Source organism: Pelodiscus sinensis, chromosome 1, assembly GCF_049634645.1.
Source record: "Pelodiscus sinensis isolate JC-2024 chromosome 1, ASM4963464v1, whole genome shotgun sequence".
NCBI classification, from domain to species: Eukaryota; Metazoa; Chordata; order Testudines; family Trionychidae; genus Pelodiscus; species Pelodiscus sinensis.
In genome coordinates this window covers 170,180,870-170,207,704 of record NC_134711.1, presented here as the reverse complement: position 1 = coordinate 170,207,704, position 26,835 = coordinate 170,180,870, and the positions used below count along the sequence as shown (strand labels likewise).

The 26,835-nt window shown below is 41.7% G+C and overlaps 1 protein-coding gene across 24 annotated transcripts in view; it reads left to right on the top strand.

The window, feature by feature from the left end:
• The window catches only part of ROBO2 (roundabout guidance receptor 2), a 625,770-nt gene that overhangs the window by 421,801 nt on the left and 177,134 nt on the right, over window positions 1-26,835 (top strand). For all 24 annotated transcript variants that reach the window (XM_014580520.3, XM_014580517.3, XM_075909832.1 and 21 more), the window contains exons 3-4: window positions 9,513-9,670; window positions 10,754-10,874. In XM_014580520.3, coding sequence (XP_014436006.2) covers window positions 9,513-9,670; window positions 10,754-10,874 — 279 coding nt within the window. The remainder of the gene's footprint in view (window positions 1-9,512; window positions 9,671-10,753; window positions 10,875-26,835) is intronic.

The following is a 26,835-nucleotide window of genomic DNA, read 5'->3' as shown; positions in this document are numbered from 1 at the left end:
ATCTTGTTTGAAACTTTAGGGAAGCATAGTAAAAAAATTCTGACTCTTAACTTTCACTTTCAGTTGTGACTATTCTGACAAGGATACTGATGTGTGTTTTATTTGTAGCTGTGCCTGTTGCAGCCTGCGTGTGGGGGTGGGAGCGAAATTTCCAATTTGACACCTGCAGAATGCCTAAACCAGACGAGAAGGAAAAGAAAAAAAAAACCTCAGGGTGACATGTTCAGTGAAATCCTGCAAGCCAGTGGTGCATCAGACCATGAACAAGGTGCCTGGAGGGTGAATACTGCAGACAAAAGAAAGGCTCAAGAGTTGCAGCAGGAAAAAGAGAGAGAAATACATCAGGACATAAACTTATAAAAAGTGAAAACTTGGACAGATGTCTAGAGAGGAGTATAAAATATTGCTCAAGTATTTAGGGCAGAGGTGTAATCAGGAAAGCAAAAGCACAATTTGGTTTCTACAGATATGTTATCAATAAAGAGAAGATCAGAGAAAGCGGGACCTTTGCTGAAGGCAACCTAGTAACAGGTGATGTGGAAAAATCTGAAGTACTCAGTGCATTTTTGCCACAGTCTTCACAGACAGGGTCATTTGCCAGTGTGCAACATGAGGAAGGAGGTGAGCAGCCCTTCATGGTAAAAGAATAGGTAAAGGATTACTTTAAAAAGCTGGACATGCATAAGTCCATGACGCCATATCTAATGCATCTAAGGGGGCTGAGAAAATCGGTTGATGTAACTGAAGAGTCATTAGCCATTATGCAAATGGTCTGGTAGCACTTTATAGACTAACAAAACATGTAGAAGGTATCATGAGCTTTAGTGGGCACAGCCCACTTCTTCAGATGACCGGAGTTATGATTAGAGGATAAGGAAACTCGAAATAAATAAGAGAAGGGAAGAGGGGGGAGGGAAGAAAGATGTTCTATCACCCACCCCCTACCTCTATGCATAAAGTATCAGCAGAAAGTGTGTTAAACCTGAGTAGATAAAACTGAAATCTTGTCAGAACTCCTGGGTTCTCTCTCAAATCTGGAAAGGGTTTGGGGTCTAGTGGGCTATGAGAAGGGGGCAGATACATTTCAGATCTATATAAGAACAACAGAATGGCCATACTGTGTTAGATCAAAGGTCCTTCTAGCCCTGTATCCTGTTTTCCAACAGTGGCCAATGCCAGGTGCTTCAGAATGAATAAACAGAAGAGGCAATAATCATGATCCATCCCCTGTTGCCCATTGCCAGCTTTTGGTAATCAGAAGCTAGTGACACCATCCCTGCACCTTTTGGCTAGTGACCATTGATGGACATGTCCTCCTTGAACTTATTTTGTTCTTGTTTGGGCCTGTCTTGGTCATGAGGGATGGCCAGCAGCCTGGGGACTAAAGGGTTAAGTGTGCCTAGCCAGGTAGCAGTCAGCCAATAGAAATGTGGATAGGGATTTCAAACTGAGACAAAGGAATTTGGGGGTTTTCTCTCCTTTGTCTCTGAGTCAGTTTTCTCTCTAGATACCGAGGGAGACAGAAGACATGTATCTCTCCAAGAAAAAGTCTCTTCACAATGTGTAAGTAGGGTAAAGTTTAGATAAATCTGTTAGGTTTTATTGTTTTCTGGTAAGGGAAGTTGGATTTGATGTCTGTGCTGTTAGAAATGGGGTTTCTTCCCTTTTGTAACTAAGTCCTGAGCCCATGGGAGTCCCCAGGAGTATATTAATTGGTGACTTTTCCATCTAGTCATTATGCTTGCAACAGGAGTATTGTTTTGATAATAAAAGTTCTTTCTTTTTTATTAACCTGGTATTGATTCAGTTCTGTGTCCTGGAAAATCTGTCTGTGGATATCTGCATGCCTCTGACTAGAGGGCAGCTAACACAAACTTCATTGGTATTTTCTCTTTCCTTTTTCAAGCTCTTTGGGAAAAAGAGTTTGGGGTGCCCTAGAGTTGGTTTCAAGTATCCACCCCTGTTTGTGGGTTCAAAAGCACTTGCTGGTGACAGTGGATTTTTATCCCCCAAATCTAGGTTTTAGGATTTTTGGGGGAAGTTTTATACCAAAGCCTGGAAAGATAAGGTTTTGGGGCTTCTTTTGCAGGCCCCCTCTTCTGCATTCATCATGCCAGAGTGGGGAATCAGCCTTGACAGGGCGTTTCCACCATCTCCTGGCAAAGAGTTCCACGGGTTGACTGTGACAAAATAATGTATTTTGTTTGTTTTACATCTGCTGCCTATAAATTTAATTGGCTCAGGTTCTTGTGTTCCTTCTTGTTCCTAGTAAAGGAATGAATACCGTTTCCTTATTCTATTTTTCCACATATTCATAATTTTCTAGACATCTAATATATCCCCAGTAATCCTTCTAGCCCTGTATCCTGTCTTCTGACAGTGGCCAATGTCAGGTGCTTCAGAAGGAACAAGCAAAAGAGTCAATCATCATGGTCCATCCTCTGTCACCTATTTTTTTTGTTTTTAAATCTGCTGCCTCTAAATTTAATTGGGTCATCTTCTTGCTACACCCCCCCCCCAATCTCCGACTAGGAGTTTTTTACTCCAGTCATCTAAAGAAGTGGGTTGCGCCAATAAAAGCTCATGATACCATCAGTGGCTACGTCTAGACTGGCATGATTTTCTGGAAATGCTTTTAACGGAAAAGTTTTCTGTTAAAAGCATTTTTGGAAAAGAGTGTCTAGATTGGCAGGGACGCTTTTCCGCAAAAAAGCCCCGATCGCCATTTTCACAATCGGGGCTTTTTTTCGGAAAATAAATCTGAGCTGTCTACACTGGTCCTTTTGCACAAAACTTTTGTGCAAAAGGACTTTTGCCCGAACGGGAGCAGCATAGTATTTCCTCAAGAACGCTGACAATCTTACATGAGATCGGCAGTGCTTTTGAGGAAATTCAAGCGGCCAGTGTAGACAGCTGGCAAGTTTTTCCAGAAAAGTGGCTGATTTTCCGGAAAAACTGGCCAGTCTAGACACAGCCTATATGTTTTGTTAGTCTCTAAGGCGCTATTAGTCTATTTGTTGCTTTTTAAGTTTTTCCTGTTACAGACTAACTTGGTTACCCCTTTGAATTTTCTTGTTATGTTAGTGAAGAAATGAATACCATTTCCTTATTCTAGTTTTCTACATGTTCATGATTTTCTGGACCTAACATATTCCCCTACCCTTTAGTCATTTCTTTTCCAAGCTGGAAAGTCCCAGTCTTGTTAATCTTGCCTCATATGGAAGCTGTTCCTTACTCCCTAATCATTTCTGTTTGCTCTTTTCCAAATACAATATATCTTGTTTTATATGGGGTGACCAGATCTGCATACAGTATTCAAGATGTGGGCATACAATGATTATATAGCGGCAATATGGTATTTTGTTATATTATCCATTCCTTTTCTAATGATTCCCAATATTCTGTTAGCATTTTAGTTTTTAGACTGCCACTGCACATTGAGCAGATGTTTTCAGGAAACTATCCACAAGGATTTTAAGATCTCTTTCTTGAGTGGTAACAGCTATTTTAGATTCCATCATTTTTTCATCTATAGTTAGGATTATATTTTCCCATGTGCATTACTTTGCACTTATCAACACTGAATTCCATTTGCCTTTGTGTTGTCCAATCATCCAGTTTTGTGAGATCCCTTTCTAACTTTTTGCAGTCAGCTTTGGATTAGTCATTGTGTACTGTACTCCTTTTCCAAGAACATTAGTGAAAAGTTTAACAGCAGGGATCCAAATGGGGATGGATCCATGCAGCACAATACTCCTCCCTATCTTTTAAGTGAAGTACCTGCCAATGTTTACATGATGATCTAAGGATTCTTCAATTAACTGAATAACCAGCCTTTTGTTATTCTTAATCACCCTGCCCCTCCCTCTGTTTATAACAAACTCCTTGCTCAAAGTCAAAGCTGCAAGCAGACCAAACTGTTGCATTTAAGAGCTGTCTCTGGAGTCAAGGTATGGACTTTAAACAGACCTCAAGCTTGAAATCCAGGGGTTCAAACTCAGGAGGCAGGGGCTATTGCCCTCTCTAATCTCCCATAAATGGCACCCTTGAGGCCCATGGGGACTAGTGAGGCTGGAGGATAAGTGCTGGCTGAAGGAGTCTGCACTACCACCCCCTTCTCCCCCCACACACACATTCACTAGCGGTGGTGGGAAAACCACTCCCTCCTTCCCTGGCATGAAGTGGAACAGCACATGAGCTGGGAACACCTTGTTGCACTTTACCCACCACTGCCAATGAGTGCACAGGGCAGGTGAGCGGAGAGGCGGGGGTTGGAGGGAGAGACTCCTGGTGTCAGTGCTGGCCCTCCAGCCTCGCTAGTGCCTTCACCAGCTGCTGGCTTGACCCTCGTGACTCCTATGTTGCCCCTGGTCTCCTAGAGTACTCTTGCCAGCTAGTTAAAAAAGCATGGCTTGGATGGATTGATAGAAAGCTAACTAGACTGTAGGGATCAACCAGTAGTGATCAAGAGCTTGATGCCTAGTTGGCAGCATGTATCGAGCACAGAGCCCAATTTTGTTCAACATCTTCAATAATGATCTCGATGAGAAGATGGATTGCATCCTTTGCCCATTCGCAGATGACACTAAGCTGGCCAGCGGGATAGAGAGAGAAAATTTCCAAACATTGCTCCAGGCTGTGGGCTGAATGGCTAAGTAGCAGATTTGCAGAAAAGGACCTGGGAATTACAGTGAATGAGAAGCTGGATAAGAGTCAAAAGTGTACCCTTATTATCAGGAAGACTAATAGCATATTGGGCTGCATTAGTAGGAGCATTGCCAGCAGATCGAGGAAAGTCATTATTCCCCTCTATTTGGCAATGTGGAGGTCACATCTGAGATACTGCATCCAGTTTTGGGCCTGCTACTACAGAAAAGATGTGTGCTAATTGGAGAGAGTCCAGTGGAGAACAATGAAAACTGAGGCATATGACTGATGAGGAGAGGCTGAGTGAACTGGGCTTATTTAGATTGCAGAAGAGAAGAATGACTCGGGGATTTGACAGCAGCCTTCCCCTGCCTGAAGAGATTGAAAGGTTCCAAAGAGGTATAGAGCTGGACTATCTAAGTGGTGGGAGATGAGAGGCCTACAAGTAACGGTTGCGAGAAGTTGTAGTGGGGGAGGTCTAGGTTGGATAAACTATTTCACTAGGAAGGTGGTAAAGCACAGGTTGCCTAGGCATGTGGTGGAATCTCCATGCATAGAGGTTTTTTAAAGCCAGGCTTGACAAATCCCCTGGCTGGGATGATTTCTTTTTGGTCAGTCCTGCTTTGAGTGGGATGGAGGGGGTAGACTAGATGACCTCATGAGGTTTCTTCCAACCCTAATCTTCTACGATTCTAAAATTATGGGGCTTCTCCCACAGCAAAAACAGATATTGCATATTAGCATATTTGCTTTGATTTTGATAGATTTTTTGTTAATCTGGTTTTGTTACCTAATACAATTATATTATTTGGAAATGGTTCATTTTTATTAGTTCAGAGTCTATGTGGTAGCATCCCTACTGGTTCTGAAAGCACCAACTTAATTGTTGTTGTATAGTATGACACGATTCATGGATCAGTGACAAACACAAGATAATAATAATAAATGTACAGCAAATACCATAAAATTAACAGTTGCATTGACACTATTATATTCATGGATGTACAAGTACCACACAGTTCCCAAAAGGCCTCAAAGAGCACAGTCAGATAGTTCACACTACATCAAAGAACATTATTATGACTTGCTGTTAAAGTGCTCCTTCAATGTCTCCCCGAACTGTATAGCTCCGTATTTTAATTACCCTTGTGTCTGGCTGTTCAAACTCAGTAAACAGCTGCTTCACCTCCATCAAGGCAGCAACTTTTCTCCCTTTGCTTCACAGATATTATGCTATAGGCAACTATAACATTTTTTTTTCCCACTGAGACCCAATCTTGTGAGTAAATATCACCAGCATACTTTCAATTTACCAACAGTAGGCAAGCTCAGCATACAGAATGAGGCCTTGCACATCTGAAAGTTCAGCAGCCACTTCTAGTGATCCCATGCCTGCATTACACTGCAAGCCCACTAGCCAGTGTTTGTTTTCACGCCCAGAAGTGCCACTCCATTACCCGCAACTATTCTGTGAATGCCACTAGGAACTTTGAATTGATATTGCTAGTTTCTTCAGCTGTCTGTTCTCTAAGAAACTCATATTCACCACAGATTCAGTTATGTTTGTGGCTCAGCAGATACAGGAGGATTGTATGTTCTGCTTGCAGTGATTCTGACAATAAAACAGAACTATGTAGGTTCCAGATTTCTGTCAGAGGTAGATAATAGTGAGGAGGGCCAAGTGGGTTAGCATGATTTTTTAAAAAGTCACAATTAGGGCATATAGATGTCATTATAGGATGGAGACAATTGCATCCTGGAAGTTTACCCGCTTAATCCCATTCACTCCATGTTACTTGTTTCTTTTGCACCAGGCACTGCAAAAACTTCTCAAAAGTTGGCATACCTAAGCATGGTGCATCGCACTATGCATTCACAGAAGTGCTCTTGGTAAGCATATGCAGCGCTGATGCAAGGAGCCAAGTATGCATGTGCACAAGAGTTGTACTAAGTTCAGTGGCTTTATGCCAACATAACTTCTGGCAGCAAAAAATTGTTATTAGTAACTCACTCTTTCTAAATGGCACCAAGAGATCTTTAGTCTCATTATTCCTTCCTATCTTTTACCCTATCCTCTTGTTCTTCCTCTCTTTATTCGTATCCTTTCCCTTCCTTTTACCCTCTTTCTTTTTTCCATGTTCTAACTCATTGTTTCTTGCTCTCATAATTTCTATGTTCTTGGTCATCTTAATTACACATCCCACCACTATTCTGTCCCGGTCTCCTTCGGTTTTCTCCTTTTCCCATTTTCCTCTTGTCCTTATGCCAATTATCTCTCTTGCATTTTCTAAAACATAAGACACTTTCTGAGGTAGATATATCTATTACAGTTACACAAGTCAAATTTCAATGTTTTCACCGAACTAAATGTCACTTTTGTGTTCCATGCAAGTCACATGTGATATAGAACCAGAGTAGAAAGGAAAAGGGGACTTCAAAACTTAGTCATGGCTGGTCAGGGCCTTATTCTCCAAGCATAAGTCAGAACATCTTCCATATTGGTGTTGCTGTAACTTACAGATGCTTTCCTGTGACCATAAGAAACTGTTCTGGCTGTGGAAAACAATCACTGTGCTTCAGCCATGCTCTCATCCCCAACCTTGTGTCAGGATCTGTGATTGGGTGGCGTAGAATCATCATGCTTTGGGGAACTTTTCAGTGTACAGATCTGCTAATTTTATTATGTTTTTGCATCTCTGGAATTGCACTAAAGATCTGTAAAATAATGAAGAACCAGACCATACATATTTGTTTAATTTTGAAAACAATTATGAGTTTAGTAACATATGGAATGATGGTGGAACCACTTAATGCTGTCCATAAGCCTCTTGTAAAGGATTAATGTTTCTGTCGCTTGGCAACTTTTTAGTTTTAGAAAGAGTCGATGCTTGGCAGCAGTTTAGCAGTTGTGCAAGAGGATACTTCTTCTTTCAAAAACATTTCTTCTGTCTCAATTCTTGGCTATATGAGAAACTTCCAGAAATGGGTGGTTTTGAAAGTCCTTTTTTGGCCTCTCCTTTGAAATTACTGCTGAGGCTGCCTTTCTTGGCTTCATTTAGAGAATACTATCTTTCTTACATGATGGCCACAAACACATGTTGTAGTGCCAAATTGTTAGTAGTCCATAATCTTCATCGTGTTATTTCTGTATTATATGTTATATACATTATATTCCATTTTATCTCAAAAAAGTCAAAATACCCTACTTTTTTCTATTTTTAGTTATTCTGGATAAAATATTAGCGTTGGAGAAGCAAGTCACATTAGTCATAAACATCTTTTGGGTTGAGGCTTTTGTCAAGATATTTTTTGGAAAAGCAGTACTAAACAATATCTTTCAAGCTACCAGATGTGCTATTTTGGAAAAAAAATTGGGACCTTGCCAAAATGATGTTTGGTGCTCACCATTTCCTATTATTTTTATTTTGTCCCTCTAAAAATGGCCTAAATAGCCCATCCTTTTCTGTTATATATAACATGATATTAAAAAAAAAATCTTCTCCCCTTTGGGGTTTACTTGTGTATCTCAAAATCTAAATGATAACTGAAACCCCATCCTATGTTGAGTTCCACTGTAAAATGCACACTCACCTCAGTACCCTCAGAGGCTAATCTTTGTGCATAAAAATAATAATTTCTTTTTGTGTGGTACAGAAGAGGACATAAGATATTCAGTTTAAAACATTGTTTTTTATTAACTGTGAAAGCAGTAAATTAACTCTGCATATAAACTGAGATTGACCAATTTCTATTAAACTCTCCCTGACTGCACTTTCACTAGGATAAAGTGTTTTCTAATTTCTCGGCGGACTCTGGTTTCATTAAGGGAGGGAAGTGCAGTAAAGCAATAATGAAACTTATATATAGCTGAAATTCGAGAAGGGGAAATGCCCTAAATTCAATTTCAGTTGCTCTATCTAGAACAATTTTCAGTCTGATTTTTATAAGATGTCAATTAACCTAGAGATGAGGACACCCATAGAGGAATAACGATAAAGTGGATATCATTTCAACATATGGAGGAGCCAGCTAGCTGAACCTGATCCTGCTTCCTAGTAGCTTGATTTAAATAAGAACCTACCATGTGTTGCCAAATTTAGTTTTCAAAACTTTTGGCAATTAAAATGTTTTCGTCTTTTACCTATTGTGGTCAAGTCTGGTCAGACCTACATGACTATCAAAGGAACAGAAGAAGCAGGTGCACTGCTAGCATTCTGTACAGAAGCTCAGCTTCTTGGCATCTTTTGGAAACAATGATCAATAGCACCAATTTCATCAGAAAATAGAAGCCTTCTGGAATAAAGACAAAACTCTGCAATTCGGTAACAATGGTGTCAGCCCTAGAACCTTAACACCTTTCCAGGAGTGGAGGGGGAGGGACCGTTGACAAGAAAGGTGCGAATAGAAGAGCCAGGCACACCACATTTTTAAAAGATTACAACCGAGGTCCAACATGCTGTTTTCTCTAATGAAAAGAATCAGCATCACACCAGAAATACTCAGGTTGACTAGATGTTACTTAGCACCTGTATCTAGAATACAAGGCTAAAAAAAGGAGCAGTGTATATATTGGCCCTTCTGTATTTTAAATGATGAGTAATGCATTTACTTTTAGAAAATGTATGTTCATACATGGTTTGTCTGTATTCTTTTGATAAGAGAGGCTCCCTGTTGAGTCATATTCTCTCTTCCTTCTACCCCGCAATATAATATTTTGCCAGGAGTTTTACAGTGCATATGTTAATATCAAGCTGCCATTTGAAAACTTGGAAGCTACTTTTCTCAGAGAAACAATTTGTTTGCCTTTACCATGTTGCAATTCCTAACAACTCATTTTCTTGTTCTTTCCTCTTATGCTCAATTAGTGCTACGAGATGACTTTCGCCAAAACCCTACCGATATTGTTGTGGCAGCTGGAGAACCTGCTATTCTGGAGTGCCAGCCTCCTCGAGGACATCCTGAACCCACAATCTATTGGAAGAAAGATAAAATCCGCATTGACGACAGGGAGGAGAGAATCAGTGTAAGTCCTTCCAAAATGCCATTGATAGATAATGTTTTTAAGAAGTATATTTCTCAATGGCTTTGAATGAGCACTGAATAATTTACATAACTGTATCTACAAAAATATAAACCCCAATCATCTAATCGGTTCCATGCAAGGAGATCTTTGGGTTTTTATGGAACTTCAGTGATGTTACTGGGATAGTAGGCAAACAGTGATTATGCATGCACAGTTCTGATTGTAAGACTGAGTATATAAATATTTATGAAAGACTTAAAAAACCACAAATAGTCTAGTAGTATCTTAAAGACTAACAAAACATGTAGATGGTATCATGAACTTTCGTGGGCACAGCCCACTTCTTCAGATGATCAGTCATCTGAAGAAGTGGGCTGTGCCCACAAAAGCTCCAAGCCAAACCCTCCTGCACTAACCTTTGAAGAGTTAAAAATTTGTACTTCAGGTTCATCTCTAGTCATAGGGAGATCTGGTATCAATGGTTAATTAAGATTGTCTATTTTTTTTTTACTAAAATACCATATTTTCCATTGGTTTTAGCTTTTCTGACTTTTAGCTAATCAGGAACCAATTTGTTTTATTCTGGCTACCTGCCTTGAGGCTGAATATAAATGGGTCAACTCTTTCTGAGAACAAGGTTAGAGAAAAAAATCCATCTTAAAAAAAGTCACAACTATTTCTATGAGCAACTCTTCTATGCTTTGGAGATGGAGTTGCCCAGATGTCATGGGTGCACCTTTGCCTTTGCTTTGAAAAGCTAAGCAAATGCAAATGCAGGATAGATGAGCAAAAAAAGGTAGCAAGAACTCCAACTGTTCTGAAATTTAAGAGCATCACACAAAACCAAAAAAATTGAGACAAGACCAGACGTAGAATCAAATACGCTTCAGAAGAGCCTAATATCAAATTAACATTATGATTATTCATCACCAAATAGATGGACTGATAATCTTTACACAAAAAAAGGCAAAGCTTTTCTGTAAAAAACAAAAGCCTGCACTTCGTGTTTTAGATCTTTGTAATCTGAGTCTCCCTTTATGTCTGGTTATATAAATTACAGTGCCTTTTCTTTTCTTCAAACAGATACGAGGTGGGAAACTGATGATCTCAAACACGAGGAAAAGTGACGCTGGCATGTACACTTGTGTCGGCACCAACATGGTGGGGGAACGAGACAGCGACCCAGCAGAGCTGACAGTCTTTGGTAAAACTACTTCCTAGGCTTTTGTTTTATGTTTGACTACAAATTCAACCTTGTATGGATCTAGCTGAATAGCCAAAGCAGGTGACAAACTTAAGGTAACAAAAGACTGAGTAACTGCTAATGCACAGGCTATATGTCAGTTTTCCATGAACCACGTGTTTTGAGGGTTGCAGTTTATAAGTTGGGAGCAGAGATGAAGTAATCATTTTTTTTCTGAGTGTATCATTTAAATATAATTGGAAGTCCTTGATCAAATGCATAAACTCAGAAACCTTAATCCAGCAGACAATACTTTACTCCACAAAATTACAGAGTGTAACTGAGCCACTTTTAATACCATGTCTGCTTAATAGAGACTTGAACTAAATAGCCTGTTTCTTATTCTTGGAGGGCTCTGACATTAAAGCTTTGTAGCACATCCCACAGGAGCTGGATCAACTATACAAAGTCTTTCTATCAAATATATCTATATAGTTATGAGTTTATCACAGTTTCCTTTAAAATGGCACCAATTCCCAATCCCACCCCTCATCCTTTACGTCACACACATCAAACTGGTTCTTGATGCTGCTGAATGAGTTAAAAGCTAAAACTGGTTGGACCTCGCTGTCCGGCACCCTCGGGACCTGATTGGTCCCGAACGAGGGGATTTGCCGGACCAGGGGAGGTCCCTCCTTTCCTGATCCAGGCTGCCCCCATTGCTGCCCCAATCGCCCCCCACCCCGAGCTCTGTAGGTGCCGCTGGCCTTGCCGCTGCCGGGGCTGGTTTTGCCATGGCTGGGGCTCCACAGCTGGGACAGAGATCTGCAACTGCCTGACTCTACAGCCGGGACTGGAGCTTTGCAGCCCAGGCAGAGCTCTGCAGCTGCTTGGCTCTGTGGCCAGAGCTGGAGCTCCACAGCCGGGGCTAGAACTACCTGGCCACCACTGGATCTAGAGCTCCACAGCCACTGCTGGGGCCAGAACTCCCTGATGTGCTGCCTGTCATGACACACACACACACTGGGGTTTCCCGCTGAGTCGCCGGTGTCTCCGATGCTACTTCTGTCCTACCACCAGACCTCCCTGTTCCTGGGCTCTGTGGTCCAAGGAACATCCATGGTAAGTGCCCGACCATGGATGTTGCCGGACAGGGAGCCCCAGTACAATGCTTGCATTTTCCAATTGTGATGCTTTCAGTAAGGAATCTTCAGGCTCATTTTGCCCTAAAGGGAAAATACAGATGGAGAATACTGAAATGAATGTACAGCTGTATCCATCTCACTAACAACTGGACAAGAAGCAAAGTTATAAAATTCTGCTAGGGTAAACCCTACAGTGGTGATATTTCTATCTACCTTTAACAGTGTTTCTGTGTTTATCCCTTAAGAGATGTAAAATGACTAACTACTGTTTCACTCTCTTAAAAATAATATGGGAATTCCAAGTCAGACCACTTCAATAAATCTCTCAAAACAGAACACTCTCAGGGTATGTCTACACTATCACCCTAGTTCGAACTAGGGTGGTAATGTAGGCAACCGGAGTTGCAAATGAAGCCCGGGATTTGAATTTCCCGGGGTTCATTTGCATCTCGCCGTGCGCCGCCATTTTTTAATGTCCGCTAGTGCGGACTTCGTGCTGCGCGACTACTCGCGGCATGGACTACGTAGTTCGGACTAGGCTTCCTATTCGTGAAATGAGGAGTAACGGTAGTTCGGAGTAGGAAGCGTAGTCCGAACTACCTAGTCCGTGCCGCGCGTAGTCGCGCGGCACAGAGTCCGCACTAGCGGACATTTAAAAATGGCGGCGCACGGCGAGATGCAAATGAAGCCCAGGAAATTCAAATCCCGGGCTTCATTTGCAACTCCAGTTGCCTACATTACCACCCTACTTCGAACTAGGGTGGTAGTGTAGACATACCCTCAGAGAAAACAGATTTATAAGCTGCATCTTTTCCTGATGGTATAGCTTGAGTTTTATATTGTGGAGTATACATTTCTGCCTCTTGCCTAATATCATCATTTTTCCAATGCTAAGGCTGGGCTGATTTGGGATTATGAGCAGACTCTGTACACATTTGTTTGAACCTGTTGGGGGTGTTGCCTGTATTATTTTATGTACTACTAAAGGATTTACCTGGCGCTGCTCAGATCCGTGTGGGGACTCAGGGTAGGAGGCGGGGATGCAGGCATTAGGGAAGGTGGTTGGGAGGTGTGTGTGTGTGTGTGGAGGATGGCAGGAGTCAGGGAAGGATTTAGCGGGAACAGGAGTCAGGGAAATGGGTGGGTAATGCAGGAGTCAAGGCAGGTTGTGATGTGCTCAGGGCAGGGGATGGGTGGGTGCAAGAGTCAGGGCAGGAGGTTGGGGGGTTTGCCAACAGGCTGGTTGGGCAATAGTGTCCTGAAGCTAACCAAGGTGCTGGGGACCATGCTTCCTGGGTTGCTGCTCCCAGAGTTGGGGCTGGCCAAGGTGGTAGTGGCTGCAGATGCGGCAGTGGGCACTGCACTGCCTACCCTCCTGCCCTTAGAGCTGGGCTGGCTGAGGGCAGTGGGGGCTGCACTGGCCAGAAAGCATCTCCCCTGTTGTCATCCGACAGCATGACTGTTGCTGCTGTCCATTTGATTAGAAACAGTCAAATTCCAGGCACATTTCATTGTCCTGGCACCACCAAACCCTTGCCATGCTTTAAGTTTTAACAAGAGGAAGCTGCATTCCGAATTTGGTGGTCCTAGCTCTTACCATTTAAGAGGAGTTCTTGATAGACAGATCTGCCAATCACACACACACACACACACACATATGTAGTAGATATTATGTCACTGTCTCCTCGGACATCCTCAGCCTCTCTCACCCTGCTCCTTCTCAGAGAACAGTTTTTGGTAATTGGCATGGGGTTATTTTAGCAACATGGCCAATCAGAGGAATCGACAGCCACACCAAGCCTTTGGATAGGGATGGGGGAGTGTGGCTTCACACTCATGGAAGATGAGGGGGGTTTGGCAGAAGGGGCATGGCCAGGGCAGCCAGCTTTCAGTGCTACTGAGAGTATGCCACACCACCTCCCATCACTTAGAGCAGTTGCCCCCTTTATCCCACACTGTTGGCAGGCCTGTGGCCAATATGTTGTAGTTGATGCCTTGTGATGATCATAGTCTCTTTCAGTCTTCTGTGGATATTATTTCTCAATCTAGCTAATCTATTTTGTCATGCCTAGGATATGGTACAGGTGCCTCATTTCAAATGCTTGCTGCTTTTTCTCCAGATGCTTTGTCCCCATGTTTTGCAACTGTAAAATAATGTGTCCACAATGAGTGCTGGATATGATCAAGTTTTATCTGTTAAGGACACTGATTCTAAATATTTTTCTTCAGGCATATGAACATTGTACAGGCAGCAGCAATCTGGTTCTTGATGTCAACTTCATGTTGAAATGTACTAATCCAAGTAGCTGCCACTGTCTACTTCTTCAGTGTCTATAACATTAATGTTAGCCTGTTCCTTGATTTTTGAGGTTATCGGTAGTCTGGCTATTCAATCATTTTTAATCGCTTTTCTCTGTCTGTTGTGCACAAGTTAAAATTGCTTTCATTTCTCTGTAGACATTATCATTATAATATTGTCTGCAAAGTCAAGGTGTTTGATAATTCTCCCCAATATTCTGCAGCCTCCATCAATATCACTAAAAAAGTTGGATAAAATGTTTTCTATGTATAGAACAAAAGGTATTGGACTGAGTATTCATCTGTTTGACTCTTTTGCACTTCAAAACACTCTCTCAGCTCTCCATTGACCCATAGGCTGTGTCTAGACTACATGCCTCTGTCGGCAGAGGCATGTAGATTAGACACATAGGCAAAGGCAAATGAAGCCGTGATTTAAATGATCGCGGCTTCATTTACATTTACATGGCTGCCGCGCTGAGCCGACAAACAGCTGATCAGCTGTTTGTCGGCTCGCGCGCCAGTCTGGACGCTCCCCTGCGGACATCAAAGCCCTTTGTCAGCAGCCCCATTATTCCTCGGCTCAGCGCGGCAGCCATGTAAATGTAAATGAAGCCACGATCATTTAAATCGCAGCTTCATTTGCCTTTGCCAAAACAACAAATCTACATGGCTCCGTCGACGGAGCCATGTAGTCTAGACGTACCCATAATGCATACCAAGCAAGAATAGAGTTTTCTGTAGTATTTGAGTCAACCAGCTGCTAGAATTGTACTACTTGAGTGCTTTGCACAAATACTTTCAGTTACGAGTCAAATGCTTTCTTAATATCAATGAATGCACAAAACTTGATATCTCTCTCCAAAATTTGAGAAAAACCCACTGTCTGATCCATGGTGAAGTATTCAGGTCTAGAGCCTGTGTGCGTGTGTGACTAGCCAGGTCTATCGTAGGAGGCGATGTACTAAGACACGAAACACCACCTATGTGAATAGGGTAGCTGGAGATGACATACCTTATTACAGCATCTCTACTGTTGGGGCTCAATGGGAGAAATTCTAGCATCAAATCCTTTTACTTGATCAAGTGGAATACCGGAATTGATGGGAGCATGGTTAGCATTTGACTGATCAGGTCTTTAGTAGAACCACAAAATTGACCCCCGGAAGATCAGTCCCTACAGCATCAATCTCCTGCTGAGCGTAGTCAAAACCACTGAAAGGATTTCCTCTCTTTTTCATTTCATTTGTCTGTGAATCACTCTACAGAATACCTTTGTAGGATGCTTATAAGACTTATTCCTCAGTAGTTATTGCAAACAGATGACTTTTCTTTAAAGAGTTGATTCAGTGATTGAGCATGGCCAGACTTCAGAAACTTCATCCTTTGCCCAAATTAGGCTAAATAGTTTAGAAAGGAGCATGACTATATAGACTTCTTCCACCATGCTTTAGCATTTCAGATATTACATTGTGTGGATAAGGTGCCCTGTTCTTCTTTTTCCCCCAGGGACTCGATTCCAGCTTTAATTTCTGTTTCCATTATCTGTTCTTCATTGTTGCCTGCACAGCTGATGGCCTCAGGGACATATGGATCAACTTGACTATTCATGTTGAGTAGTTGATGCAAAATGTCTTTCCATCTTTTGAGCTGCGCTTTCATTGCATAGCTAACTTGGCACAGGTGTTATAACATTTGTAACTTTCTGATGGAGCCTTTTGCATTCATTTTTGCAGTGCTTTTCGGGCTCTTTGTCTTCTCTCAAGCCATTCTTTCTTAGCTTTCTTGACTATTTATTTTAGTTCCTGGTTGATCTATTTGTTTTTCTGCTCAGCACAATCTTCATCTTTCAGATGTTCCTGATATGCTTTTCTTTATATATATATAAGTTTTTTATTTATGTTGTCACTCCTTCTATTTTGGATACAGCCTCTTCCTTAAAATCTCCTCACTTGTGGCATAAATAAAGTTTTTTGCTCTGTCCAGACTTGTTCTATTGTTGTATCATTGTCCAAAAGAAAGTGGCCACCGATGGTATTCTGAAACTTAGATATTATAAACTATCTTGATTATTTTTACACATTTTGAAATATTACGTCTGATCCTGACAGTAATGATTATTGCTTGATAGTCTGAGTTTTCATTCAGGCTTCTGTAGACCATTGTCATACTAAGATGGAGCTGATCTTGTTTTATGTAATACCATAATTGGAATTCCAAGTTTCTTTATTGACTTACCTCTACTGAAATGCTGAGTTTGTTATACACAAGATGATAGATTACTTTAGTTCTTCACTATTATCGTTTTTCATTCCTTGATCCTATTTCTTCTTTTCCCATGATTTTCTCCCAGGCCATGTTATTACTCCCTGTCTTGGCAGTAAATCCTTTTATTACAAGCAGAAGATTTCTAGCTGGAGTTTGTGAAAACTCTGCTTGAAGTTAATTATAAAATTGGTTTGTGGGTCTGTTTGTCTTATCTAATATGGTATACGATGTTATAAGTCTTTGCACATACACACAGATTTGTTTCTCCATTTCAAACAAATTGTGAGCATAAAATGGTTCCCGTTGCTGAGATTCCAGGACCACCTGCGGATTTACCATGATACAGTATTAGAAGACTACAAACTACCACCTGCTTACTGCATTGACAAAGTATGAAAGTCCATGACTTTTTCAAATAGTGTAATGTGTGACCCTATCTTCTTCATCACTTTGGGTATGTCTAAACTACATGGCTCCATCGATGGAGCCATGTAGATTACACAGGAAGGGAAATGAAGCAGTGATTTAAATAATTGCCACTTCATTTAAATCAAAATGGCCACTGCGCAGTGCCGATCAGCTGATTGTTGGCACAGCGCAGCAGTCTAGACGGGGATCTGCCGACCCTAGAACCCTTCGTCGGCAGATCTTTTATGCCTCGTGAAATGAGGCTTATAGGATCTGCCGATGAAGGATTCTGGGGTTGGCAGATCCCCGTCTAGACTGCCGGGCTGTGCCGACAATCAGCTGATTGGCACAGCGTAGCGGCCATTTTGATTTAAATTAAGCAGCGATTATTTAAATTGCCACTTCATTTCCCTTTTTCGAGTAAACTAATCTACATGGCTCCATCGATGGAGCCATGTAGTATAGATGTACCCTTTGAATACTAGTAAAGTATGGTAATAATCTCTGTAGATACTAAGTCCAAATCTAATAAGCCTGAAGGTTCCAATAACTTTTTAAAAGAATAAAATATTAGGGATAAAATCATGTGAGAAATACATTTAAATTACTATCCTGCAAAGGCATGATAATTATTAGGTTTGCCTTCATATGTGAACGTTTATATAGTCAATTACAACATTCTGAACATTTGCTGTGGGATATAATTACAGCAGTTAACCAATAAAGTATGTTCTAACTTTTTTTCTAGTACTTGTTTTCCTAGTACTGTATAAGGGCAACGGCAAATGAAGTTAGCAGTTTTGGTCCCACATAATTGAGTTAGTCTTTACAAGTAAATCTGTATTTAGACTTTATTTGCTATCCACATTTTTCCAGTTCTTCATTTTTTTTCCCTACTGTATCCTAAGTACCACACGGGACAATTTGTTCAAAGTTAGATGCTGAAAGTTAGGCATCAAATTGAAGGATTAAATACCTAAATATAAATTGCCCTGATTGAGTTGGTTTGAAAATATTTGCCTTGATACTTAAAAGTAAATCCAGGGCAGAAATGGAACTACCTTTACTAGGAAATTAAAAGGTTATATTAATGTTTCTGCCAAGCACAGAGAAAGTACTGATTATGGAAGGGAAAAGTTCATTAATCAGATGATTAACCATTCTTCTCTCCTTTTAAAAAGCCCTGATAAAAAAAAACCCCAAAAAACAAAACAAAAATAAAAAATGCTATGTCCGGCTTTTGCGTACGATGCTAACCACTTAGGAAATGGAATAGTTCCATACTGGTTTACAAACATTTCCAGGAATGAAGTTGGCTCTGAAAGGCTTTTTTTTCTATAATACCTTTTGCATGTCACTCCTAATAGTTTTCTGATTCCTTGTGCAGTGAATTTAGCTTGCAGCATTGCCTCTGGAAAAACTGAGTCAGCATGATAGGAACTGGTGGCTTGATAGTAATAGTAAGAATGTGTGGCATTCAAAAACAAAACATTTAAACCCAACACCTACAATAAAGCAGTGAATGAAAACACAATAAAAGGGTTTGTGGAGGACTGAGAGACGAAGGTAGGACGCGGATGTAGACAGGTTTCAGTATTCAGACCCTTCCCACTAAGATGCACAAGTGTCACTGAATATTATTCTGAAATCTCCCACTTAGAGCTGTGCTCAAAACAAACAAATTACACTTTTTACTCTATTTATAAAGCTGATACGTTGTATTCATTTTTTTGTAAAAACAGGGTTTTTTTTCCCTCCTACTCAAATCCCAAATCCTCTGCAAGCAAAAATTTATTCATGTAAACATTTGACTCATGTAATCAGTGTATCCCAAAATTAGTCTTGTTCTTTGAGTGATAGTACCACAACTGCATTAGGTTTTGCTAGTCCCCTCTTTCAAGAGTCACTGCTTACTTGGATTTTCTGAGGCTCCCAGGTGTTATCTTGTAGCAGAGCAGCAAGAGAGCAAGAAGTCTGTCACAGAATTCAAAATAAATAGTTAAATAGTTTGTAATCATAAGAGGCAGCATCCAATGTTTTTTTGTTTTGTTGTTGTTATGGATTCTTTTTTTCCCTAAATTCTAAAAGCTAAGTTCAGAAGTATAAATAATATAAATTGGTCTGATTTAAATTGTGCCCAGGTCTGAACACGCCAGCCCAAAAGTGGCTTAAAAGACACTTTTGCCCCCTCACTCCTGTGCTAAGCTGAGCTCCACAAAATGGAGAATCTAGCCAAGTAATCTTGCACTAAGTTATACTTTGTTAGCACTTAGGGTGCGTCTATACTGCAGAAGAAGATCGAAGCTGCTGCTTCCAGAGTTTGAATTAGCAGGTATTTCAAACTGAGAGGGGCACTCCGGTCGATGCTGGTAACCCTGCTTCCACGAGGAGTAAGGGAAGTCAAAGGAAGTCTTCCTTTGACTTCATGCAGTATAGACAGTGCCAAAAGCTGAGTTAAGTTACTTCAACTTCAGCTATGCAATTCACTTAGTTGAAGTTGCGTATCTTAATTTGACTTTGTCCTGCAGTGTAGACATACCCTAAATTAGGCTCCTGCAGAGCCACTTACACCCACTCAGCAATGAATAAGAGTGTCTGAGGAACCAGAAGGTATATATTAACTACCAAAGAAGCTACTGTTCTGTCTTCTGTCAATTACTTCACTTTTTACACTCCTCTAATTTCAGACCTCAGCTGGAGTTGCTCCTTATCACTGTCTAGGACTTAATAGGAGAAATAATTGATGCATAACATTGCATATGGTACCTGTTCTGTGAATATGATGTCAGTAAATTTAAAGGCTTCATCCAAAGCTCACTCATTGGCAGTCTTTCCATTGACTTCATGAGGCCTTTTGATCAGGCCCGGAGAAAGTCAAAATAATTAAAAGCATTGGGAAGGAATTTAAGTTGGTGAAACACCATTATAGAGGGTGCCAGAAGAAGGTGTAAGTTACACCAGTTAGACCCCTCTGTGATGGTCCTCTTGGGGCACGAGCGCTTGTCCCCCGAGAGGACAAGGCCCTGCGGGCCCCACCATCGGTACTTTGAGTCCAGGGGTAGATTTAGGGGCGTTAGCACCTGCCCCCGAATGGGGGCAAGACCCTGCAGGCCCACCGTCCTACGTGTCCTTGGATCTACCAGGTTCCTTATCCCCTTTGGTCCGATAGCCCCTCCTCTGGAGCCTACCTAGTTCTCCCACCACCTTGTGGCCAACACTAATATCCAGGCATCAGGGGGGCGGGGTTAGGGGGGACATGGGCCCGCCCTCTCCTTCGGGTTCCAGCCCAGGGCCCTAGAAGATAGGGGCATTGAATCCCTACCCAACTGATGGATCTCCTTCTCGAATCACGTCAGCCCACGGGCACCAGAAGTTCCCTGCCCTGGGCTGCTTCCTAATCCCTTCCGGTCCGGTGTGCCCCTCCGCGGAGTTCATCGGTCTTACTGCTTCATTGGACCCCGTTGGTCCGGGGTCAATGCGCTGCCCCTCTCGGCCACCTCTCTGGTTCTGCCACCTAGGAGGAGTAAAGCACTCCCGCTGGCTCAGCAAGCGACTCCAGTTCTGGGAGCCCCCTCTCCCCCCCTCCGCTTGCTCCTTCTGCCCTTTTCAAGGGCCCCGCCATGGTGCATCTGGAGACGCTGCCCCACCCCTTCGGCATCTCCCCACCCAGAGACACCGGGCCTGGGTCCGGGGCTCCACCCCACTGCCCATGTTGTGGTGGGCCGCCGGCAGCATTCCTCTGCCACTGCCAGGGCACCTCTCCAAGCTGGTGGGTCGGTCCAAGCCCCGCCAGGCTCTAGCACAGAGCCTCCCTGACCTGTCCGGCACTCCCCGGTGGCTGCCTCCCTGACCTGTCCGGCACTCCCCGGTGCCATGTTGCCTTGCCCCAGGGTCTGCCCAGTGGAGGACCCCACACCGGCCGCTGCTGTGGCTCCAGCTAGTCTGGCACCCCGGCTGTGGTCCCCTGGCACAGCTTCCTCCCCTCCCCTTGTCGGCGGCACGGACCCTGTCCTGCCTGCCGCAGTGCGGGCCTCGCTCAGCCTGTCACACTTTCTAAGACATACTCATCTCTGAATTTAGCCTTTTACTTTAACCATATGAACATCATTATTTGGTAACCCTTGGAGAAGGAAATATCTTTGTTAGAAAGAGTTCTTTAGTTCCAGTGCAGGAAGATTGCTAACTGCGCTATGGCAACAAACCTGACTAAATCATAACTCTATCCACAATTCAATTCAGTTCCCTTTAGAGAGAGAAAGAAAAAAAGATGGTGTGACTTTTGTCACGGCAAGGATCATGGTTATTTTCCTCATGTTCATTCATTTTAGTTACAATTCATTATTAAAATGTTCCATATAAAGAACAGAAATATACCATGCTGGCAATACTTTTTGAAAAGAGATGAGCTGGTGTCATATTTGCCTCCCCAAATATACTGTCAGAATATCCAGATGTACTAGGGTAATCAAGCAAGTGCAAATGTCTAGTGTGATAGTTGGAGCCCTGAGTCAAGCTGGTGCCTCTTACTTAGATGTCTGAACCTAACATTCAGAAAAAGGCATCACTGAACTTGGTAGAGAGAAGTAATCCTATGGGAGACAGGGACTTCTAAACTTCAAAAATAATGGTTCCAGTCCATTTGCATGTAGCTCTCACAATTCCCTCCACTTTAATTGTCAAAACTCACAGTTCCTTGATAGTGTATAAGGCATAGAAGTTTACAACAACTGCTCAAACTATTTACTTCCAACATGACAAAAAGAAATAGCCCAAGAAAAGACAAAACAGTGCTCCTTCAGAAAAATGTCCTGAATACAGAATCACCAGCTTTTGTCAGCTTTTTGCCAGCTTTCACTTGCTCACTCAGCATACAATAAGAACCTTTCAAAAACATAACATGATTCATGGTCATCTTTCATCTCTGATGGCCTCATTTTTGACAATGGGAGCTTTGAGACTGGTAGGGTGGAAAGTAATCCAAATTATGCTACAATTAACAATTATTCACTCCACCATCTGAGATCTGGAAAAAAAAAGTCTCAAAATGTGTCAATATTTCTAGATCGGGGTCCTCAAAGTGTGGGACAGGACCCAAAAGTTAGTCCCAACCTCAGTGTTGCGAGTGCTGGTGATAGACATGCTGGGGCCAAAGCCAAAACCTGAGCCTACCACTCCTCAGGATTCAGCTTTGGGCTTCAGCTTCTGCTCTTGTAATGAGGCTCAGGTTACAGGCCCACTACCCAGGGCTGAAACCCTTGGGCTTCAACTTTGCCCTCTCCCCCACCTCCCACATGGGCTGGTGGGCCATAAGTTTGGCTTTGGTTCACACGATAGGCTGTCTGGGCTCAGGCTTCAATCCCCTCTCAGGGGTTATGTAATTTGTTTTTAGATGGGGGTCCCGGTGCAATGAAGTTTGAGACCTGCTACTCTAGGCAAAAAAGCAGATTTTCTTCTACTTGCAATCAAAAACAAACAAACCATAGTTATATAGGTTTATCATGATTCTTACTAGACAATGAGAACACTTTAAAAACAATTATTTCTTTCCCACGAAGAAAGAGAAAATAGTTTAAAATTTGACTCGGTCTCTACAGAGTAGAGGATGTTACATTCTTCAGTCCAGCAGTTGTCTTGGCAGAAAAAGATTTTAAGGCATTTAGGATTGCTTTTATTATATTTTGACTTCCCAAACCTGATTATCTGAATATTTGAAGGACATATCGAGGGCAGTAATGCATATCTGGCAGCCATCAGGGACTCTCTAATGGACTGCAGTATACATACAATCAGTGTTATAAAAGAAAAGTATGTACTGAGTGTCACATTCCAGGCTGCAATTCAGAAAAGTGAGGGACTGTGTCACTCCAGCCCTACAACCTTTTGTGCCTTACAATACTTGTAGCTTCCAAGTTGGATTCCTCATAGTGAGTCTGCCAGCAGGCAGGTCATATCATGACTGCCTATATGTGTCCACAGTCCTGGTCCAGCAGCTCTGACTCCAGCAGCCTGTTGGCAGCACGTCAGCCATACTCTGTTTTCCAACAGTTTTGGTTACTAGTTGCAGGATGATCCCAACACACCTGTAGTCAGTGTTCCTTCTAAACTGCAGCACAGCTTCACAGATGATTAATCACCCCAGCCAGTCAGCTCCTTTCAGGGAAACCTGCCCATAGTTCCAAATTTTCATTCCAAAACTTGTGTTCTGCACGATCCACCCCCTTCCGAAGAGTGCCAATATTTTAAGTCCATTGCACCTTTAAGGCAAAAATATCCAATAAGTTAATACTTTATTTGGAGTTACCAACCCATTCACAATACTGGATTAGTTTTGATTAAATAATGAAGTAAATTTATTTAACAGCAAAGAGAGAGCTTTTAAGTGAGTACAAATATAAGATTTTCAAAGTCAGAAAAGATTACAAGAGAAATAAAGATAAAACACTTTCTAATAGCTAAAATTGTACAGATTAGACATGGTTAAAGATTGAATTCTCACCAACATTCAAAGGGTTGCTTCCTTTGTGGTGTTCGATGAAAAAGAATGATGGTGTCGTACATTGGGCTATTTTGTCCCTCACCTTTATAGTCCAGGCACTCTTTGAAGTGCATTTTCTTGATTGTTACCCCTAGATAAAGTTAATTCCTACTGTGAGGTTGAAGTCATGGAGTCTCATTGTGAAAGAGGTTCCAGGCTGCTGCTTGCTAAAATGTACATCGATCTGTTATTTCCCCTCTTTTCTAGCCAAAGAATGGCCATTTGACAGGTTATTGTCCATCATTTTTGATGACCAGAGATGTCAGTTTGTCGTTTGTCTTTGAGAAATAGGTTTAGCCAGTTCCCAGACTGCCAAGGGAAGGTTGAGCTCTGTGGCAATACCATAGCATACCATCTCATATCATTCTTACTTCTGCACTGATTTCTCTGGTGATGGCTCTGACTTCAGAGCTGGGCTCCAAGCCAGAACCACTTCTCTCCAGCAGCCCAAATCTGAAGGTAGCACCACTGCCAGCAGCAGCACAGAAATAAGTACCACAACCCCGTCTCCAGTGACCTTGCATCCAGAGCTCCTTTATGGGTCAGGAACCCTAAAATTACAACACCATAACATTTGAGATTTAAATAACTGAAATCATGAAATTTACCATTTTTAATCTCCCATGCCCATGAAATAGACTGAAGTGGATTGTGAATTTGGTAGAGTCCTAATTACAGGTTATCATCTTCCATACAAAACAGGATTCTCCTTCTGATCTGGGTAGGATCACTTCTGCAGGCTTTTGCATTAATGTCCCATGTACTACATAACCAAAATTTTCTCTAAGGGCACATCTACACAGCAGGGCCAAAGTCAAATTAAGCTACCCAATTTCAGCTACGTCACTTGCGTAGCTGAAGTTGAAATAGCTTAATTCGGCTTTTGTCACTGTCTACACAGCAGAAAGTCAATGGAAGAACACTCTTCCTTTGACTTCCCTTACTCCGTGTGAAATGAAGGTTACAGGAGTCAGAGTAAGAAGTCCTCCAGCTTGCCATTATTTTGAAATGCTCTAATGCTGCTGTGTAGACATACCTAAAGTGTATATCTCAAGTGCTGCAGCAAATTATAGATGTCTATCTGGTATTCTGATTACATTAACAAGTCACTTTTATAACTGCAAGCAAAGTTTATTCTGAAGTTATAAAGGTCCCACTAGTAAGACTGCAACTAGCTGACATAACATATAACCATGACCTATTTTATAGTCCTCTTCGAAGACTATTCATCAGCAGAGCATAGCTTGGGCAGTGGCCACGTAATTTACGCAGTTCAAGCTTTTAAAATGGCTACATTAAAAATTTTATATGTGGCCATGATTTTAATTTATCATCCTGTCCTGCTATTTTCTCAGATGTATTGTGGTCTGAATATTGTTGACAGAATTACAATGTTTAATTATACCACCAGACTTTATTTATGGCCAAAGCTTTAAATAAAGTAATATTTTCCAAAGTTCTGATCTGAAACTGAATTTGACTTGTCTGTGTAAGAAATATATTTTATTTATCATGCACTGGCAAGCACTGTTCTGTCTCCTGAGAGATTAATATTGTAAGCAATTTATGCAGGTGATTCAAATTGAGTTAATCTCACATAAAGAGTGTTATTTGCATTGCCAATGGCATTCACTCTGATCACTCTATAGCTGTATAATTAGCTATTGGACATGTTCAGAGGCCTGTATGAGTGATACTAAAAGAAGAAAACAACATAAGAGGTAACTTTGTTTTTTCCTCATTCATACTATGCAAAATCCAGAGATGATAGCAAAATGGAAATAACGGTTGTAATTTGCATGTCCTTGATAACTGCAATGTGTACTTAGGCAGTTATTTATTTTCCAACAAGTTCTTAGCTGTTGTGGGAAATATGCCTTTTTGAGATACTGCTATAGGTGCGGTAATGGGGTCACTCGCTGCTACAGCGCATCCTGCTGGTCAGTTCAGGAATCAGCTGTTTTCTCAGCAAGGTGCTCTTTGTGGGTGGTGCATTCCCCATCATCACTTTTCTCTCCTGTCTCCACCATTTCTCTCTGGATCCACGTTGCTCTCTGGACTGCAGTGTCCTCTTCAGCATGCTGCCCTCCAGCAGTGTCTTCTCCTTTGGTCTCTCCCCCTTCCAAGGAGTGTCATCAGTCTTTAGTCTCACACTTGCTGCTGGGACCAACTGCAGCCCCTACATCTATCCATTGCCTCAGGGACAGGCTGAAATCTGTAATGGCCATGCTCTAGTGTGGCAAGGTGTGCTGCAAGTGAGATGGTGGGAACCCAAGCCTGCCCACTACTCTTAAGTCCCATCCCCAGGACCCTATGGAAGCAGCCATGTTCTCCTTCCCTCTGACATTCCCTGTAACCCTTGCACCTTAACTCTCCTTCCTGTGACCCTTGCACCTTCTTGGTTGTTTTTTATCAGGGGCAACAGCCTGGCATGTATCAGGTGGAAGCTTCTCTCCAGCTCCCCTGTCCAGCTCCCTGTTTCTAAAATGGACATAATACACTCTCATCTCATCAGGTGCTGGAAAAAAATAAGTTAATTATTTTTTTTATCAAGCACTCAGGTACCGTAGTGTTTAGTGCCAAAGAAAAGCCCATGAATTCAATAACTAATGAATTAAGATGATAGTAAGTTATGAATTGTGTGCAATAAATAAGTCTTGAGGCCCCATATTAAACAATGAAAATACAACAAAGCATTGAATAGCTGTTCGTTTAGTTAATATTGTCCATTCTGTGCACTGTGGAAAAATAGCATGCGACCACATAATTAAAAACTGTCCCCTAAAGCATATGAAGAAGGGAGCTGAATTAAGGTTGCGTGGGCGAACCTAATTCTGGGGAGTTTGATCTGGCAACTTTATTAATTTTTTTAATGCATTTTAATGGAATTATACATGTATTCCAAAGCTTCAAAGCTGTCTGTGTTTATGTGTAATGTAGTCAACCTGAGAAATTCTATGCTATAGGAACTCAGGAAGCTGAACTCTATGAGTCAGATTCTGATTTTATTTATGGTGTAAATCTGGATTAATTTAATGTCATAGCTCAGTTGAGATTGAAATGTCAGATGCAGTGTGTGACAAGTACCTTTATTTATAAATCTCTTTCTTTAGTGTAAATATGTATTTATATAATTTACAACACTAAAAGTGTGTGTTGGGGAGGGGAAGGAGGGGAATGCTGGAACCAAATTTGGATGAAGCATTAGGTAACTTGGAGATAAAAATCAGTGATATGTCTTGAAATGAAATTATCTGGATTTGTCCCAGTGTGACTGAGGTCAGATTTTGGCAGTGTGTCTAGATTTGAAAAAGGCATTGATATGATA